The sequence below is a fragment of the Tetrao urogallus genome (genome assembly GCF_951394365.1).
Source record: "Tetrao urogallus genome assembly, chromosome: 25".
Lineage (NCBI taxonomy): Eukaryota > Metazoa > Chordata > Aves > Galliformes > Phasianidae > Tetrao > Tetrao urogallus.
In genome coordinates, this window is record NC_136838.1 from 4,391,974 (window position 1) to 4,409,984 (window position 18,011).

General features: G+C 61.7%; 1 protein-coding gene across 1 annotated transcript; it reads right to left on the minus strand.

Moving 5' to 3' along the window:
- Positions 1-1,057: 1,057 nt before the first annotated feature.
- MAST3 (microtubule associated serine/threonine kinase 3) lies at positions 1,058-13,732 on the minus strand (the record flags this gene model as incomplete). Its single annotated transcript, XM_079546657.1, has 26 exons — positions 1,058-1,950; positions 2,030-2,211; positions 2,426-2,562; positions 2,677-2,799; positions 2,891-3,117; positions 3,198-3,398; positions 3,539-3,759; positions 3,886-4,040; positions 4,130-4,239; positions 4,512-4,634; positions 4,813-4,914; positions 5,020-5,185; positions 5,274-5,406; positions 5,498-5,636; positions 5,839-6,047; positions 6,273-6,358; positions 6,457-6,524; positions 6,946-7,078; positions 7,161-7,262; positions 7,342-7,551; positions 7,877-7,952; positions 8,920-9,077; positions 9,385-9,481; positions 10,294-10,366; positions 10,526-10,614; positions 13,647-13,732. The coding sequence occupies 26 exons, from the start codon at positions 13,730-13,732 to the stop codon at positions 1,058-1,060; spliced, it is 4,299 nt and encodes a 1,432-aa protein (XP_079402783.1).
- Positions 13,733-18,011: the final 4,279 nt, after the last annotated feature.

An 18,011-nucleotide genomic window follows, 5' to 3' on the forward strand; every position in this document is an offset into this window, starting at 1 on the left:
GTTTGCTTTCACCGCTTTTTCTGTTAAAAAACCCTTTGCGAGGCCAAAGCGGAGCATCGTGAGGTAAAATGAGCGGGAATGCTGTGGGAAAGGCCTCACGTGTGCTGAGAATCCAGTCGGGAATGGGCCCAGCAAATCCAGTCAGAAATGAGCCGCCAGAATCCTGCCAGGAACGGGGTTTGTGGGGTTTGGTGGTTGATGGAAGAACTGAGCGGGTTGGTGTGGGGTTTTTGTTTAAAAAAAAAAAAAGGAAATAGTGGTTTTTCACAAAATGCACCTGCGCATGCCCAAAGATACATCACAGCAGATCGAAAAGTAAACCTAAAAATGCCATTATTTGTGTTACATTGCTGAGCCCCCAGCATGGTGGGGCTGGGTGAGCTTCTCCTCCCCAGCCCAATCCCACTCGGGAACACCAATAGCGTGGGCTCAGTGGTTTGGGTCTTTCTCAGAAGGAATCATAATTAAAAAAATTTAAACCTCTCCATCCTCTGCATGTTAATAAAACAAAGCGTGTGGCCTCTGCCGTGTTGCTCACCGGGATGCTGGGGTTTGGAGCATTTTCCTCCAGAATAGGGAGGCACCAGGGGGATTTATGGGGACAGAGGCGATCCTGAATGCAAATCATAGAATCATAAAGGTTGGAAAAGACCACTGAGATCATGTAGTCCAACCCCCTGTCTACAGAGGGGAACCCTCAGCTTCAGTGCTATCCAGAAAACCGCCTTATAACACCCTTTTGGGTGCTTTTCCAGCTGAAAGTGAGCAAGTGTGGAAAAAAGCTGGTTAGAAAACATCATGCCATTGTGACAGGAGCTGGGAAATGCACAGAAAAGGTTGGGATGGCTCGGACCCTGCAATGCCTTTTAGCTTATAAAAGTAATAAATTAGTTTGGAGTAGTTCAGAGTATTTGCATCGAGTCCTTTCTTTTCAGCGTGGGCCTCACCAGGGGAACGCCACTGCGAAAACGTGAGCATCTCTCCGGGAGCACAGAAGTCACACCTCCAGGTCGCAGTGCGTTAAATCCCACGGAGCCATGTGTGCCCAGGCTGGCTTTTAGGGGATGTCCCGTGCTGACAGCCCCGGGGGGGCCCTGTCCCCACAGGTCCGGTGCTGCCGGCGGCCGTCCCGCCACGGCACAGCGATGCCAGCAGTGCCATCGGTGCCCAGCAGGTGCAGCGGGTAGGAGCCCTGGCACTGCCAGCCCACCGGCTCCTGCTCGTCGCCCTCTGAGCCCTGCACCGCAATCTGCGGCACCCGGCCGACCCTGGGCTCCACGCAGCCCTGGCCCTGCCCTGTGTCGCTCTTGGCACCGTCCTCACTGCCCGGCTCATCGAAGCTGACTTCTTGTACAGCCTCCTGTTTCTTGAAGGAGTCGCGGCGCTCAGAGAGGTTCAGGCGCCGCATCACCACCATCTCCTGCTCTCCCTGCCTCCAGGCTGCCATATGGCCGTGGTCCCCGCAGTGCACCGAGCCGGGCGCTTCGCCCTCCCCAAACACCTCCCCACTCCCATCCCGTGCAGGCATCTCCGGTCCCAGCTTGCGGCTGCCCACGCTCTTCTTCTCCGCCAGGTAGGTTGCCATCTTCTCTGCTGACTGCACGCGCTTGAGGAGGGGTGAGCGGGGGCACTCGGCGCTGCGTGGCCGCGGCCCCTGCCGCACAATGGTGGGGGGGGACAGCGTCTTGCCTTGGAAGGGATGGGTGGTTTTGGGGTGTCCGGGCAGCAGCGGGGATGGGGATCTCTGCGGGGACGTGGGTCGCGGGGCACAGGTGGGTGTGCAGGCCAGGGGTGAGGGCGGGATGCTGCTGGTGGACTTGCGGCGTCCCACCTTGTAGCGCTGACCGCCCAGCTTGGGGGCCAGCCCGTGCAGGGTGCTGGGCCGCACGTGGCCGGCTGGAGACGTGGGGGTGCTGGAGGAGGGAGAGGTGCTCTGTGGGGACACCGCATCTGCCACAAAAACGAGAGAGAGAGGAGTCACTACCGGGGATGTCACCGGCCCCGAGCCCAAGTGTGGTGGCCACAGTACCTGGGGGCAGGTCTGGAGCGGGGCTGCGGCAGGGCGTCGTGGGACCTGGTGACAGGCTGTGCGTAGGGGACTCTGGGAGACTCTCACTCGATGACAGCGAGTGGTGGAGGCCGGAGGAGAAGCTGCGGCTGGTGTGCAGGACCGTTGACTGCTTGGAGATCTTCTTGAAAAGGGATTTCCTCCTTGGGAGGGAAGAAAACACGTGGGAAGATTGGTCACAAACAGCAGCAACAGGCAGTAGGACACTGCTTGGAGCCACCGATGCCAGCAGTCCCACGTTGGATGCCACCAGACCCTGTGGTACTGCAGAACAAGAGCAGCCGCCCCTTCCTGTTGCATTCCTGCTCCAGGACATCCAGGACACACGTGCCATTTTATCCCCCTGTTTCTGCCCACCTGTCCTGGCTGTCCCTTTTCCTGCTCTTCTTGCTCCTTCGGGCCATCCTTGTCTTGGAGCTGTTTTTCCGGGCAGGGCCAATTTTAATGGAGGTGTTCTCCAGGGCGGTGGTCCGCAGGGCGACCTTATTGCCGCTCTGAGGACAGAAAAGGGCTCAGTGGGCATGCTGCACTCAAGCACCACTGTACAACCTGCTGCTTGTGCTTGATGCACCAGTTTCAACAGCTGCATGCAGGTCCCAAGCACCTACCTTCAGCAGCAGCTCCACGACGTCCCGGTGCACCAGGCCCAGCACTGACTCCCCATTCACGTGTGTGATGAGATCACCCGCTCTCAGCCCTGCTTCCTGTGCAGGACTCCCTTCTTCCACGCTCTGGAAGGGAACGGCCGGGGTTCTGTTTGGACACAGCCCGTACCTCCCACCCTTGTGTCCCAACAATGTCACCAGTCCCTGGGCCACTTACCCAGACCATGTGGTGCACAGTGTAGACGTCACTGTCCCCCATGTACACACGGATGGCACGCAGCGTGAAGCCGTACTTCTTGCCTGAGCTGTGGATGATGATGGGGGGCCTCAGGCTGGTGATGGCCAGGGAGGAATCCCGGCTCGGGGACGAGTCACGGGAAGAGGGGTTGGATGAAAGCGAGTGAGGGGAGATGGGGCTCATGAGGGCCCCGCTGCTGAAGTCATCTGCAAGGAGAAAGAACGAGATGGCTTGTTCCAGGGAAGCCACACGGCAGCCACCCTGACCATAGATGGCTACCACAAACCTGATGTGATGATGAGGGACAAGGCTGAGACAGAAGCGGATTTGGGCACTCGGCTGCCCGGTGAAGCTCTTGGCTTCTCCACGCCATCCCTCTGGCTGCTCAGCCGGCGGCTGCTGCCTGGCTCCAAGCCTCGTGGAGCTGAGTTCTTGGTGCCCGTGCTGTTGCTCCGCAGGCGGATGCGGTTCAGACTGACGAGATCAGCTGCACAAAGGGAGGAGGAACAGGGAGCTGAAATGGCCAAGGACGGCGGTGGCCCTTTGGACCTTCAATAGGGTGCAGGAAGGCATGGAGAAAACACCTCACACTGTTAGGAAACCTGGCTGCCCCCAAAACCTGCGCACCAGATAGCGATGAGGTCTTCACCCCAGCATCAGGGTCTCCCAGCACAAATTTGGGTCGCTCCGGCTTGGCTGAGGCCACACAAGGGCTTTCATCTTCTGAGGAGAAGGCAAACTTGGGCATGGTGTCCAGGCTGTAGGTGCTGGTCAGGGCAGCAGGGCTGCGGCTGCGCTCGTGCTGGGCAGTGTACGGTGTGGAGCTGCAGGATGTCCAGGACCGCAGCCTGCAGGAAGGAGCCAGAGGGCTCAGGGCACCCACGCATGGGCAAGGAGGTGGTGCTGGATCCTCCTGCAGCCCTGCACACATCTCACCAACAGCAGCTCACGTTAGTCCCTGTCTCACCACTCACCGGGGCTCTGCGCCCGATGGCCGGTTCTTGTCCTCGTCACCCGAGTGGCGGTCCCACCGCTCTGCCCTGTCCTCCTTGTCCTCGCTGTGGCTCCGGTCAGAGGATGAGAGGCTGAGGTTGGAGTGCGTGGCCAGGTACTCGGAGCTGCTGTACACCTGGGGAACAGGGGAGTGGTTGGAATGGAGTGGCAGCAGGGGGGCTGTGGCATCTTGTCACCTGGGTCTTAGGGGACAGATCCAAGCACCTTGCTGAAGCGGTGGGAGCAGGAGGAGAACTGGCCAATCTCCACAGATGATTCCTCATCGTTGGTCTCTTCGTCTTCCGAATCCAAGTGCCGGTACCTCTCGGATCGAGCTGAAAGCAAAAGCCCCAGTGGTGAGGGGACAGGACGTGGAGGTGTGTCGTGGCTGACAGCCCAGTCCTGAACCCACAAATGTTTTGGGATGAGAAAGCAATACTTTCATTAAGGCTGAGCAGTCTGGAAACAGAATTACATCTGTTTTTGTGACTTAGCTCAGGGCAGAAAATGCCCAACTTCACCCAGGAGATTTTCATCTCCTGCTCCAGCATCCTTCCAGCAGTGGGGACAAAAGATGACAGGGACAAGGGCACGGAGGCGGCCTCACTGTCGAAGTAGCTGGTGTCGTCCTCTGACTCCAGCTGTGGGATGAACTCCGCTTTCTGCCGCAGAAGCCCATTCCAGTCCAGGTGGAGGAAGAAGGCATGGTGCTTCACCTCGTGCGCACCCCCTGGCAGGCAGAGAAACCTGCATTAGGGGGTCCAAGTGTCCTTGGTACCGCAGGACACCCTTCAGCTTCAATCACAAGCAAGCAAATCAGAGAACCATAGAAAGGTTTGGAGAAGCCTTGAGCACTGCTCAGTCTGGACCCATTTTGAGCCCCACCTGCTGCCCCCTGGCACACGTACCGGTGCCCAGGCGCTCGAGCGGGCACTGCCTCAGCAGCCGTGTGATCAGGTCCTGAGCATCAGCAGGAAGAGCCTCATCGCCCTCTGGCCACATGATTTCATCTGCAACAGAAGGGGAAGTGACACGGAGCCCTCTCTGTGCTGGCAGCCATGGATGGGGCTGAGGGGCTTGGGGGCCGGGGAATAAGCAAAGCAAGCAGCACTCACCGCTGATCACCTGCCCGAAGAGCTCCTCAGGGGTGTCCCCAAAGAAGGGGACACAGCCCACAAGGAACTCATACAGGATGATGCCCATGGCCCACCAGTCGACAGGCTTCCCGTAGCCCTGGATGAGGATGACTTCGGGTGCAATGTACTCTGGGGTGCCGCACACCTGTGTTCGAACCAGACGTTGGAATCTCTGCAACAACCTGCGCAATGGGCCCCAAGCTGGTTCTGGGTCCTGGTGACCACCCTCGTACCTGCTTATCCATGAACTCCCTGGTGTCCTTCTCCATGTGCCCCTCGTAGAGGTTGGTGGTCATATTCATCAGGCCGATCTTGGACAGCCCAAAGTCTGTCAGCTTTATGTGTCCCATGGAGGTGATGAGCAGGCTGTAAAGAAGGCACCACCTCACTGCCTCTGGCTGGGACCAGACCCGCTCCCAGCCCAGCCCATCCCCTTGGTGGGCCCCAGTGCCCTCACTTGTCAGGTTTGAGGTCGCGGTGCACAATGCCGTAGTTATGGAGATATTCCAGGGCCAGCACAGTCTCAGCAAAGTACATCTTCGCCATGTCCACGGGCAGCGGGCCCATGTTCTTCAGCAATGTGGCACAATCCCCACCTGTGGAAACACTGCTGCTGATTGCAGGGCAGAAACGTTCACCTGGAGGAGGATGGGTACCACCCCCATTGAGGTGCAACTCAGAACAACAGAAGTGCTTCCACCCATGCCCCAGCCATCAGGATGGCATCCTCAGTGCTCCTCGGGGCCCCTGCTCTCACCCCCCACCGGCGCCGTTGATGTCCCCAAACCCCCTTCTCACCTTCCACATACTCCATCACCATACAGAGGTGTCGCTTCGTCTCGAAGGAACAGAACATGCTGACCACAAAGGGGTTCTCTGCGAAAGTGAGGATGTCCCTCTCCACAAACACCTGCTGGATCTGGTTGCGCAGGATGAGGTTCTGCTTGTTGATCTTCTTCAAGGCAAAGCGCTGCCGCGTCTCCCTGTGCCTCACCAGGTACACGGCCCTAGGAGAGAGCGAGCAACCAGACCTCAGAATGTGGTCTCCAGCCTCCAGGACAACCCCACAGCACCGCGGGGCTTGGAAGGGCAGCAGATAGGGTCAGAAAGGTGCAAATGCCACACTTATGGGCTTTGGAGATGTTTGCAGGAGGAGGCAGGCTAGAAATAGGAGCATGCTGCCATGCGGTCTGCTCGCTGTGGAGCAGGAGGGATGCGTGTGGCCAGCTCACCCATAGGCTCCGTTGCTGATCAGCTTGATGGTCTCAAAGTCGCCCTCGCAGGGCTTCCTCCGAGGAGCACTGACCGACTGCTGGCTCTGAGGAGACACAGAAGGGTTTGACTGTGTCCGTGTGTGCTGCCAGAGGGCTGGAGCCCCACAGGGCTTTGCGGGTCCAGAGGTGGGGCTGTGCTCACCTCACAGGCATCGTCGTTCTCAGGGGTGATGGTGTTCCCACTGTCAAAGTGGTCCAGCTGGACCATCTCTGCAGAGGACAGGGACCGTATTCACATTCATCCCGCTCACATCTCTGTGCCAAAAAAACCCCCCGGCCACCACCCGCCCTCCCACATCAGGGATCCCACGGAGGTTGAGCTGCATGCTTGGTGCAAGCTATCGTAGGCAGAAATTCAGGTCACAGCATTAGGAGGTTAAGCATGAGGCCAAACATTTACATAATTCTCTTTTTCCCATAGTCATTCCCCATCGTGCTCCTCGGGGATTATGGTTTCCCCCAAAGCCTTGGCTTCCTATGGATTAAGTGTTCTTCCGATTAATCTGCTTTGCTGAACGTGCCAGGAGCAGTAAGGAGGGATGCTGGGCTGGCTGTATGTAGGCTTGGCTGTCATCCTGGTGTTGCAGCCCCCAGAGCCCACAGCCCACAGACCAGCCCAGCAGCCTCCTACCCTCCAGAGGGTCCTTGACGAGCCCCAGCTGGCTGATGATGTAGCGGGGAATGTCGGTCTTTATGCCCTGACCAACTTTGGCGTGGCCCTCAGCAGCTTCCAGGAGATGGTAGAACTCCTCAGGGTCAAACTCCTGGGTGGGGAAAATCAAGCGTGGTCAGGGAGCAAAGCCAGAGCTTCCCTCCAAGCACCGCATGACTGCTGCTGCGTCTTACCAGGCACTCCAGAAGGCGAGCAGGACGGGAGATGATTATCAGCAGCTTCCTCACCAGCTGGTCAATGAACTTCACTTCCTCGCTCTCTGAACGCTCCTGAGCCTGCCAGAAAGGGGACAGAAGCCAGGAGTCACCGATGGCCTTGGGAGATGGCGCCGAGCAGAGAACTGCCCCCACTCACGTCTCTCAGCATCTTCTCGAGCTTCTCCTGCAGCTCCATGAAGTAGCGAGAAGTGATGAGGGCCCCCTGGGATTTGGCCAAGCAGTCGCGAGCCAGCTCGATGATCTGGTGGTGGATGAAGCCCAGCACCCCGTCGGCCAGAGGCAGAGTGCTGCTGGAAGAGAAGTTCCTGATCGTGTCCTGCAGACGCTCCTCCATCTGGGCTGTAGCCTGCAAGGCAGGAGGGATGGTGACGGTGGATCTCGTGTCCCCGTGCCCCCTGCCTCCTGCAGCCCCAAACCCCACGTGTGCCTCACCCAGACCCCACTCCCACCACCTGCTCATGCTCCAACAACACAATGCCACACATTCCAGAGAATCTGTGGCATTTGTGATGATGCAGAACCACACGGTTCACTCCCATGCCTCCAGTGGCCCCCAGCACCCCCATAAGTATTCATGCATTCTATGTTCCAGCACAGAGAAGTGATTTTTCTGCAGAAGCTGCCCGATGCTGTGGGGGCGCAGACGCTGCCATCCCCTCCATGGCCATTACCTTGGGGAACCGCTCCTTGTAGACATGGTTCATCATCACGACCTCGTTATCAAATGTTCCACTCGTCCGCCCAGGGCTGTGGGGAGAAAAATGGAGGAAAAGCCCGGTGAGTTATGAATCCAAAGCATTTAGAAGCATGCAAATAGCTCCTGCTCCCAGAGGAGCTCGTTGTTCCCATGTCACGAGCTGTCAGAGCCTGTGCAAGCAGAGCTGTCAGCCTTGGGCCAGGACTTCTAGCAGTGATGGGATCGCCTGCATGGCCAGAGTGTCCTGGGGTCCCCCCACCGCACACCCACCAACACCAGCAGCTCACTCCTTCCCTAGCTTTGGTATTTCCACCTTGTGCAGAGGCTGCCAGCTGTTCCTACAGGGCTGGGCAGTGCTGGGCTCCTGCAGACCCAGCTCTTCCAACTCAAGTCCCTGGAAAAGCCTCTGGCGTTTTGGGCCACCAGTGCTGCATTAGTCACTTGGCTTCCACCACTGAGCTCATCCACCACTTCCTCTCATGCCACGATTTGTGCTTCTGCCCCTGCCGTGATGTCTGGGACACAGACAGCAACAACGCAGCCACTGGAGGGCTGCCTGGGCCGCAGCCAAGCACGATGGGAGAGCATCCGCAGCCATCCTGGCGCCCATGCTCTGATGCTGGGATTGCCCTTTTGGCAGCCCACAGCACAGAGAGCCCAACCAGACCCCAGCCGCCCCGCAGCGGACGTGGGAACGTTCAGAAAAAGGCTTCCTGCACGGACAGGTTGCTAACTGCTCGTGGCAGAAAAGGGCTATTTTGGAACAAATCCCACTTTCTACAACCTCAGCCCGGGGAATCTCACCCTTAGGCATCCTCTGACACATCCCAGCAGCCTCACGCTACCGAACAGCAGAGCCTAGTGTGCAAAAGCATGGAGTTTTACCACTATCCCTGCCAGGGAAGAAACTGCATCAGGGTCAGCGCCAAGGGTACGGCCAAACAGGACCTTAATGTCACAGAACGGCTCGCGAGAAGGTGGCAAGCAGGACCTGGTTCACGTGGGTGGTCTCTGTACCTCAGGCTCCGGGATCGTGGGCGCAGACAGGGCGAGTGCCGCCCCTCCTCATCCGTGACGCTCTCAGTGCTGCGGAAGTGTTTGGAGAGGAAATGCAGCTCATCGGGGGTGGGCTGGTATGGCAGCTGGTGCAGCCGCTCCTGGGAGGACGAGGACGACTGGAAGGAAGGACAGATGTGGGCGGTCAGGAGATGGGACGGAACCTCGCAGGCAGCGGGGTGGGAAGCAGCAGGAAAATCTGCCTTGAAGCTCCTGTTAGTCTGGAAACTGATCAGCGCGCAGCATTCCTCGGCGTGCGCCTCCTGCACGCAGCGTGTGCCACCGTGGGCCCCCAGCCCAGCTCCATGCACTGACCCCAATCCTGGCTGCCCATCACACCCCAGGCAGCTCTCGCCCTTCTGTGCATGGCCAAGATGTGCAACCGGATGCAGCAAAGCTTGGACGTGCAGAGGGAATGCGCCTTACCGAGACGGTGGAGCTGGGGGTGTTGGTCCCATAGCCAGATGAGGGGAGCGAAGCCAGTGACCACCTTCTGCCATCGGCCCTGCAAGCACAAACATGTCTACGGCACAGTGGAAAAAGCAGGTGAATGCAAGTATAGAAATAGCATCAGAACGATAAGGATGGGAGAGAGGACTTCTGTTTGGCCAACTGGGAGGGCCTGGAGTGCCAGAATGGACTGAAAGTTGGTTCTGTGTGGTGGAGGCACTGCAGGAGCAGGGAACACAAAGTGACAGCAGCTGCAGCCCCAGCTCGGCCCCATGCTGCACGAGAGGCTTTGCTTGCAAATAATAAGAAAAAAGGAGAATCGTATTTTTAATGGGAGCTCAATTCTGGCTTTGGAGACTGAGAGAAATCGAGATTTCTCAGCACCGTGCAGAAAGTACACGGGGATCAGAGCCTGGCTGTAAACAGGAAGGCCGACACTCGCACGTAGGCGAATGCTTCCTCTTGGATGAGTTTCCAACAGAACAGGTCACAGCGCTGCTTCCCATGCGTGCAGGACGCAGGGCACAGAGCACAGACAAGGGCAGGCGATGTGCTGGCTGCTGCACTGCGGAACACTTCCAAAGCCCTTTGGCTTTTTGCTCCAGTTGGAGCGTGAAAATTAAAACGAAGCCTGCAGCTTTTTTCCATGAGCCAATCCATGGGTGAACGACACCACTGCAGCTCCCCTTGGCGCAGCCCTTCTGTCCCCCATCACTTGCCTGTCAGTCCGAGGAGCGTGGCTGGAGGGCAGCGGGACACAACGGTCACAGCAGCGGGGAAATCAGAACCGGAGCAGAAATCAGGGGGAAGAAAATAACAATGGTGAAGGCCAACAGAACAGCCCCAATCCACGGGTTGAGGTGATCCGTGGGAGGTGGAGCTCACCTGCGGGCGAAGGGGAAGTTGATGGAGGTGCTGGCGGAGAAGTTGCGAGGGCTGTCCAAGGGGCTGCTCCCAGCTGTGAGGAGAGGGAGAACAGGGTTCACTGTGCCCCTGGCGTCCCCTCAGCCACCCCTCAGCCCTCTGGGAAAGGCCACTGAGTGCCCAGGCAGCGCCACAGGACCCTCACCAGGGTGACCCTGCGCGGTGCTCAGCCCGGCCTCGGCATTCCCCTCACCTGTGGGCACTGAGAGCGGGGAGAGAGGGCGCGAGAGGGTTGGAGATGGAGTCCCCACCACCAGGCTCTTCCTGTTGCTGCTTCGGCAGCTGGAGAAGGGAAAAGGAAAAGCGATTCATTTGGGAAGTGGAAGGTGGGCAGGGCTGGGAGGCTTGGACGTGGGCAGCCCTGCTGCAGCTCATCCAGCTTGCAGCAAGGGGACACGGCTGCTGTCACCACATCGATTACAGATCTCCTGCCCCCAGGAAGATCACAGCCCCAGCACAGCACAGGGCTGCTGGGGTTCATTTTGGAGCCAAATCGTCTCGGTGAGGTCCCACTTCTGGTTTTGGCCCGCAGGGAGGAAAGATGCATGTGGGGCCGTTGGGCAAGAATAGAAAAAAGGGATCTAAAAGGAGGAAGCGATGGAAATGCCAAACTGCTCCGGGCCACGCCAGCCCTGCTGCATGGCATGGAAAATGCCCCCAGTTCACTTTGCTGAGTGGGAATATCCCCGTGCAGAGCAGAATCTGAGGACAGCTTGTGTGCGCATGGGAGAGACGCGTGGGTTCTTAATGCCAGACCAAGGACGGATCCCCACGAAAATGTCAGCGCAGCCGAGAGCCGGGTGTGGGGCAACTCAGCCACACTGCAGTGCGTGTGAGCGCCTCCTCCAGCTGTGAGCCCTGCACGGGGGGCGCTGAGCTGCGTGGCTGGGCTGGGCGCCCCACGGCTGCTGCCCAGAAAGGACAGGGACCAACGCCAGGCACAGGACAAACTCCACTCCGAGGGGTCCTGCGGGGGTCCCACAGACACGAGGCAGCGGCAGGAACGGCGTGGGTGATGCATGTGGAGCAGCACAGGCAGCGAGGGGGGGTTCTGGCAGGAAAGGGTTGAGTTCACCCTGCATTCAGAAGCGCTTTTTTGCATCCTCCCCTCAGTGCGGCAGCTCTTTTGCTCAGCCAGCACGGGGAGCAGCTCGGTCTGCCCCTCCGTTTGCTTTTGATCTGCTCATCCCCCTCCTGCAGAGGGTCCCCGGGGCCAGCAGCTGCCGGCACAGGCAGCCCCGCACGCTGCGCTCGGAGGTTTCATTTTGGAAGTGAAAACAAACCTTCGGCTAAGCGAGTTCCAGTAATGGTGACACAGGCAGAGGCTGCTGTTTCCTGTTTCCGCGCGCTCCACCCTCGCGCTGCAACAACCATCTTGCACCACCGCGCTGCCGATGCTCAAACCCAGCTGCTTCCCGGCCTCCCGGGCACAAAAGCAGGAGTTCCCAGTGGCAGGAGCCGAGGCTGTGCTCCAGCCCGTGCTGCCAGCAGTGCCTCCAGCACTAATGTGAGCTTGGTGCATTTTTACCAAAAATGGAGTGGAAAATTGCAGTCAGCATCTCCAGAGCCACTGTGTGTGGGGACACTGAGCGCAGCATCCCCACAGCCACCCCGGCCCCATCGCCATCCCAAACTGCCAAAGGATGTGGGGGGGAGGGTGACAGCAGCAGTGACATCCCGGCTCCCACGGTGCTCCCAGTGCTGTGAGGTGGCACTGCGATATTTGTGGGGATGGGGAAAGGTACGGGGACAACACAGCGCATTTGGGGACGGATCGGAGAGTGCATGGATGGACCCTTGCAGGACAGCAGGACATGGGAGCCAGAAGGCCCAAAGCACACAGAAAGACACACGGCCCTCGTGCTCTCCCTGCCCTGGGAGGAAAGATTCATTTCCAGTGAGACAAATTGCCTGCAACGCCAAACCAGGCAGCTGCACCCAATGTTTCTGCACCGCTGCCCAGCGTGATTTCATCTCCATGGCACGTTGGCTGCACCGAGCGGGGCTGTGTCCCGACATGGAGCTGCATGGGGGATGCAGAACGGGGCAACGTAACCCCACATCCTGACTAGGAGTTTATTTCTCTACTGGCACTGAAATAAAACAGCCTAAAGAATTGGCCTTGCACCACAACGCAGATCTCTGTGTCCCTGTGCTGCTGTTCCCCATCAGTAAATGTGGGTCCGGTGCCCACAGGTGTGCTCTCAGCACTGCAGCCCCCCAGTGCTCTCACCCCCACCAAATCACCCCCTGCACGTCCTGTCCTGCCTGCTGGAACTCACAGCAGGCTGCTCCTCGATGTAGATTCTAGGAATCCCAATGAATGAAGAGCAAACCCTCGGTGCCACGGGGCTGCATGGCACACACAGCCCTGCACCGCGCCGCCTGGCTCCGTCCGCTGAGCAACGGCACCGCGCTGCATCCCAGGCTGCGCTATGGGGCAGCACCATGGGAACACCTCCCCTCAGCCCCACGCCTGCTGAACGCCGCTTCTTGGTGTTGAGCTGTGGATTTCACAACAGCCTTGGCACCGGGACCCGACCCCAGCAAGGTGGTGATGCCCCCCTGCCTGCCCAGGGACCGTGGTACCTGCGGTGCCCACAGCTCTGCAGCCGTTCCTTTAAATCTCGCAGGGCCCCGGGGTCCCTCACCCAGCTCCGAAGCGATGCCCCCCTTGCTGCTCTGCAGCGCTGTGCCTGAGGCAGACATCTCCCCTCCGCTGCACGCACAGCTCCCCTGCCCACCCCCCTGTGTGTAATGTGTCACTCAGGGCCCCAAGCCGCGCACCGCCGTGGTGCAAACCTCGGCACGACCCCCCAAAACCAGGCACCGTGGGGATGTGGAGCCCACTGCGACTCCCTTCCCCCTCATTCATCCCCAACCACAGACCCCCCAAACAACGCAGATTGCAGCGGCAGTGCAGACCCCTCCCCCGACACGATGCTCCCTTAGCAGCGCTCCCCGCCGCAAACCCCTCCCTCCAATCCACGCACCCTCCAAAGCAACCCCTGCTGCAACTCCCTCCAACCACGCACCCCAAAGCGCAATCCCCACAAACGACGCCCCCCCCAGCGCAACCTCTAGCGAATCCCCCCCCTCCAACACGCGTCCCCCGACGCTGCCCCCCGTACAACCCCCCCCAACCTCTCATCCCCTGCCGCAACCCCTCCCCCAAACCGTCCCCCCCCCCCATGCCACCCCCCCACGACCTCGCAGCCCCGCTGCAGCCCTTCCCAAACGATCCACCCCCAACGCGACCCGCGGCGCAGCCCCCCCCAAACGGCGCTCCCGGCCTCCCCCCCGGCCCCCGGTACCTCTTGGATCGCTGCAGCAAAGCCCCGGCCGTTCTCTGCCCCCGGCAGCCGCCGCCCGCCGCCCCCCAGCAGCTCGGATCCGACATCGCGGAGCCGGGAGCGCGCGGGGCCGCACCGGGGCCGCCTCCCGAGCCGAGCACGGCCCGACCCGCCCCGCCGCACCGGGGTTACCGTGGAAACGGGCGGCGGTTCGAAGAGGGGGGGGGAGGGGGAGTAGGGTCGCCATAGAAACGAGGCGGTTACCCCCCATCACCACCACCAAATGGGGTCAGGGTTGCCATGGAGATGGGGCAGCACCCCAAAATGGGGTCGGGTTGATGTAGAGGCAGGGCAGCACCCCGAAAGTGAGCTTTGGGTCACCATAGGAATGGGGCATCACCCTAAATGGGGTCAGAGTTACTCATACAGAGCATCACCCCAAAATGGGGTCCGGGTTACCATGGAGATGGGCATCACCCCAAAATGGAGATGCAGCCACCACTACCCATGCATTACGGGACCACGTGTTCCCCAAAGCCAGTGCTGCTGGCCCCAAAGCTCACGTGTTGCTGCAGTGTGGGCAACCCTGGGGGGGCTCCCCAATGTGCCCCCGCTGCTCCTCACACAATGGGGCCACCATGGGGGGGCTTCACCCACACAGCCCCACACTCCCTCCTGGGCTGCAGCAGGGACACCCCACGCCAAGACCCAGTGGCACAGATCCCGGTGCCCGGCCTCATTTTCCAGCTGTGAGCGGGTCAGGTGCCGATGCATCACCAGCACAAACCCCACGTGGGACAGCATCACCAAACCGGGCTGAAAATCCCCCAAATCCCCACACTGATGGGGCCCGGTCTGCTGGGTGCCACCAACTCCATGTCCTCATCCCCACGCTGTCCCCACCACAAAGCACAGCGTGGCCCCAGCAGCCGCCCTGCCCCGAGCACGGTGCCACTGTGCCACGGTCACTGCAGCTACGGGACGGCCACCAAAGATCCCCTAAAGACGAGCACCCCATCCCACAGCAGGCTTCCTGTGTGGGAGAAGGGCCTCACCCTCGCGCTGACCTCGCGCCAGGGGGCATTTTGAGGTTTTTCCCCAAGTGCAGCACGCTCAGAGACTGAGCTCCAACTGCTGTGATGGCTTTCACACGGAGTTCCCCCAAATGGAGCCATCAGTTGGAGATCACCAAGCACAATCTGCTTTTGGGGCATGCAAACTGCAGATGGACCCCGTCCACCTCTCCCAGTGTGCCCAGAAGAAGCTTCTGTCCCATTCAGGGTGGGAGTCCCACCTCTCTGCCCCGAGCAGGCAGGGTTTGGGGTCTTACCTCCAGGGGTGCAGAGATAGCAGCGGGCTGCAGGGGCTGCAGGGGCTGCAGGGGCTCAGCAGCGTCGGGCTCTGGCTGCTCGGGGACAGGCTGCAAGGCAACGGTGTGAGCGGCACCCGGCACCTGGGGGCACGGCACAGCAGCAGCAATTCCCCTCCCGGGGCACCATCGGGAACGGGGGACAAAGAGCAAGGAGAGGGGGGAGAGCCGGAAGGGAGACGTTGTGGGCAGGGCTGAAGGGGGCACAGATGGGGGACGAGGGCTGGGGATGCGGGAGGGCAGACGCCACGGCGGGCGGGAAAGCTGGGGATGCTCGGGATGAGGGGACGCCCAGGGGATGGGGGGGTCGGGACGGGGGGATGCGGGGATGCTCAGCACGCGGGGATGCTCGGAGCGCGAGGGATGTGGGGATGTTGGCGATGCGGGGACGCCGCTGTCGCCATCAGCCCGAGCCCGGCGCCGCCGGCAGCCCCTTCCCGACTCACTCCAAGGTCAGCGCGGGGATCTTCAGCCGCTCCCGCCGCGCCTTCATGCCGCCGCCGCCGCTCCGCTCCGCTCCGCCCGTCGCACCGGCAGCCCCCGCGCTGGGCGGCTCCAACGGGCGGCGGCAGCGGCGGCACCGCCGGGAGCGGAGCTCGGCCCGCCGGGCACGGACCCGCCCCTGCAGATCGGTACGGCTCGGCACGGCTCAGTACAGCTCGGCACGGCTCAGTACAGCTCGGCACCGCTCGGCACGGCTCGGCACAGCTCGGCACGGCTCGGCACGGCTCAGTACAGCTCGGCACGGCTCAGTACAGCTCGGCACCCCGCGGCACCGCAGCCCCCAGCTCCCAGCACAGCCCGGACGGCGCAGAAGCTGCTCGGGGCCACTCCGCTCCCGGGCTTTGCCTGGGCACAGAGCAGCACCGTTGCAGGACGGCCCAGTACAGCACCAGTTCCTATAACGGCCCCAGCGCCCCCTCCAGCGCACCCCTGGCACAGCACCCGTGTGCCCCACAGCCCCACAGAGGCATTGCAGCAGCGGTGCACCCCCTCATCACCCCACAGTGCCCCGAGCAGCCTCAGCACAGCTTCAGGATCGGCTCCTGCCGCACGCCGGTGCACCCCCAATACACCACGGAACGTCCCAACGCACTGCGGCAGCACAGCTCGCCCCAGTACACTCCAGTACTGCCCAGTACACCCTTACACACACGTATCACATCTCTTTGGCATCAGAAAGCACGGTGATCCCACTCCGGGTTTGGGCACGGCGAGACCTGGCCACCCCAAGGTGGCATCCAGCTGAGCCCTGCAGGCGGCAGTGCGGCCCCAGGCGCAGCCCTCCCGGTGACGCCACCGTCCCACGCGGTGCAGCTCGGCAGACTTACGCTCTCCCTCGGCGCGGCAGGCTCAGCTCCTTCTGCAACGAGAAAAGCAACGAGCGGGGTCAGGGCTGCCACCGCTGCCACCGCAGGGACCATCCCCACCGAGGGGTCAGCACGGGGGGGCAGCTGCTCCTCAGCGCCCTGCACTGGTGGCTGCGTGGCCAGGCCTCGAGGACAGGAGACGACAGCCGCAGGGTGATGGCTGTGCCCCCATCCCCGTCCCTTCCCCCCGTCCCACAGATTCGGCCGTGGGCAGCAGCCGGCGCCCCGCACGCTGTTTATTTTTCCAGCCGATGGGAAGATCTCTGGTGGAAGCTGTTTGCTTGCAGGTGGCACGAGGGGCAAAGGGCAGCGGTGCAGCACAGCAGCCTCTGCGCAGCAGGGACCGAGCGCCCACCCGTGTGCCACCCAGCAGACACAGGGAGCCGTGGGTGCCGGCGGGCAGCGTGTGCCGTGGTGACTGCGGGACGGAGGCACACGTGGTGGCCACACGTGCTGCTGACGCCCATCACTGCCCCGATCTGTGCCCACCGGCCCCATACCCCTAAGCAGCTTAACCGCATTCCCCTCCTGGCAGCGCCCACGGGTGGAGGCTGTGTGAGCTGCTGCTGTCACTCCTGCACCCCACGCAGCCGGGGTACCCGCGCCCCGTCCCGCTGCCCCCACGGAAATCCCTGGGTTGGGGCGCACAGCAACACAGTGATGCAGCAGCGTTGCCATGACAACGGGTGACATCACGCCCCGATGCACAGCGATTCGGCAGCGGGGGCCCGTGGGTGCTGGGGGCGGCGGGGGGGGGGGTGCGTGGTACCGGGGCGGGTGCGCTGTGACAGTGTGGGTGCACGGTGTCGGTGCCCTGGAGCAGCACTGTGACCCCACGGCCGGGTGCTGGGTCCCCGCACGGAGCGGGAGCTCCCTCAGCACCCTCGCCCCGCTGTCCCTCGGCTGAGATCCCCATCCTCACCCAGGGCCACGCCATCGGCTGCTGGGACAGCGCTGGCACTGGGGACAGCACTGGGGGCGGCACTTCTGCCCGATGCGTTGGGACAACCGTCCCCACCTGCTGCAGGGAGCTGAACCCACGGCCGCGGGGCTGCTCCCCCCAGGGACCACCCGAGAGCAGCGCTGTGGCTGCCGTGGTGCTGCGGTTGCTGTGGGGTCCCTTCCCCCCACCGCCCCCCACCGCAGCAGCACGCAGCACAGCGCGGCGCCCCGGGGAGCTGCCAGCTCGGATGAAGGCAGCTTCGTACCGCGCTCCAACCGCACCGACAGCTCGGGACGGCCCGCGGGGGACAGCGCTCCGTTTTGCAGATGGGGACGGAGTTGTGAGGTCACCCGGAAAATCGGCGCAGAGCTTCGGGCTCAGCGTGAGCCCCCGCTGCGGCCGTCTGCCTGCCCTCCGACAGGGGCGGCGGGGATCCGGGGGTGTGGGAGAAGGATAGGCGGGGGAGTTGGGGGGTCGGAGTCCCTGGGGGTGCGCAGTGGGGCTGGGGGCTGCAAACCCTCACGGCCGTGGTTGGGCAAAGATTGGGCATCGCTGGGATGGGGGTCCTGCGCTGCTCCCACGGAGCCCCCGGCAGAGCCCCCGCACACGGCCCTGTGCCTCCCGGCACCCACAGCCGGGATCCTCTCCCACAGCCGGCACCGCACCCCAATCCCACCCGCAGCACCGCTCCTCGCATGCACGGC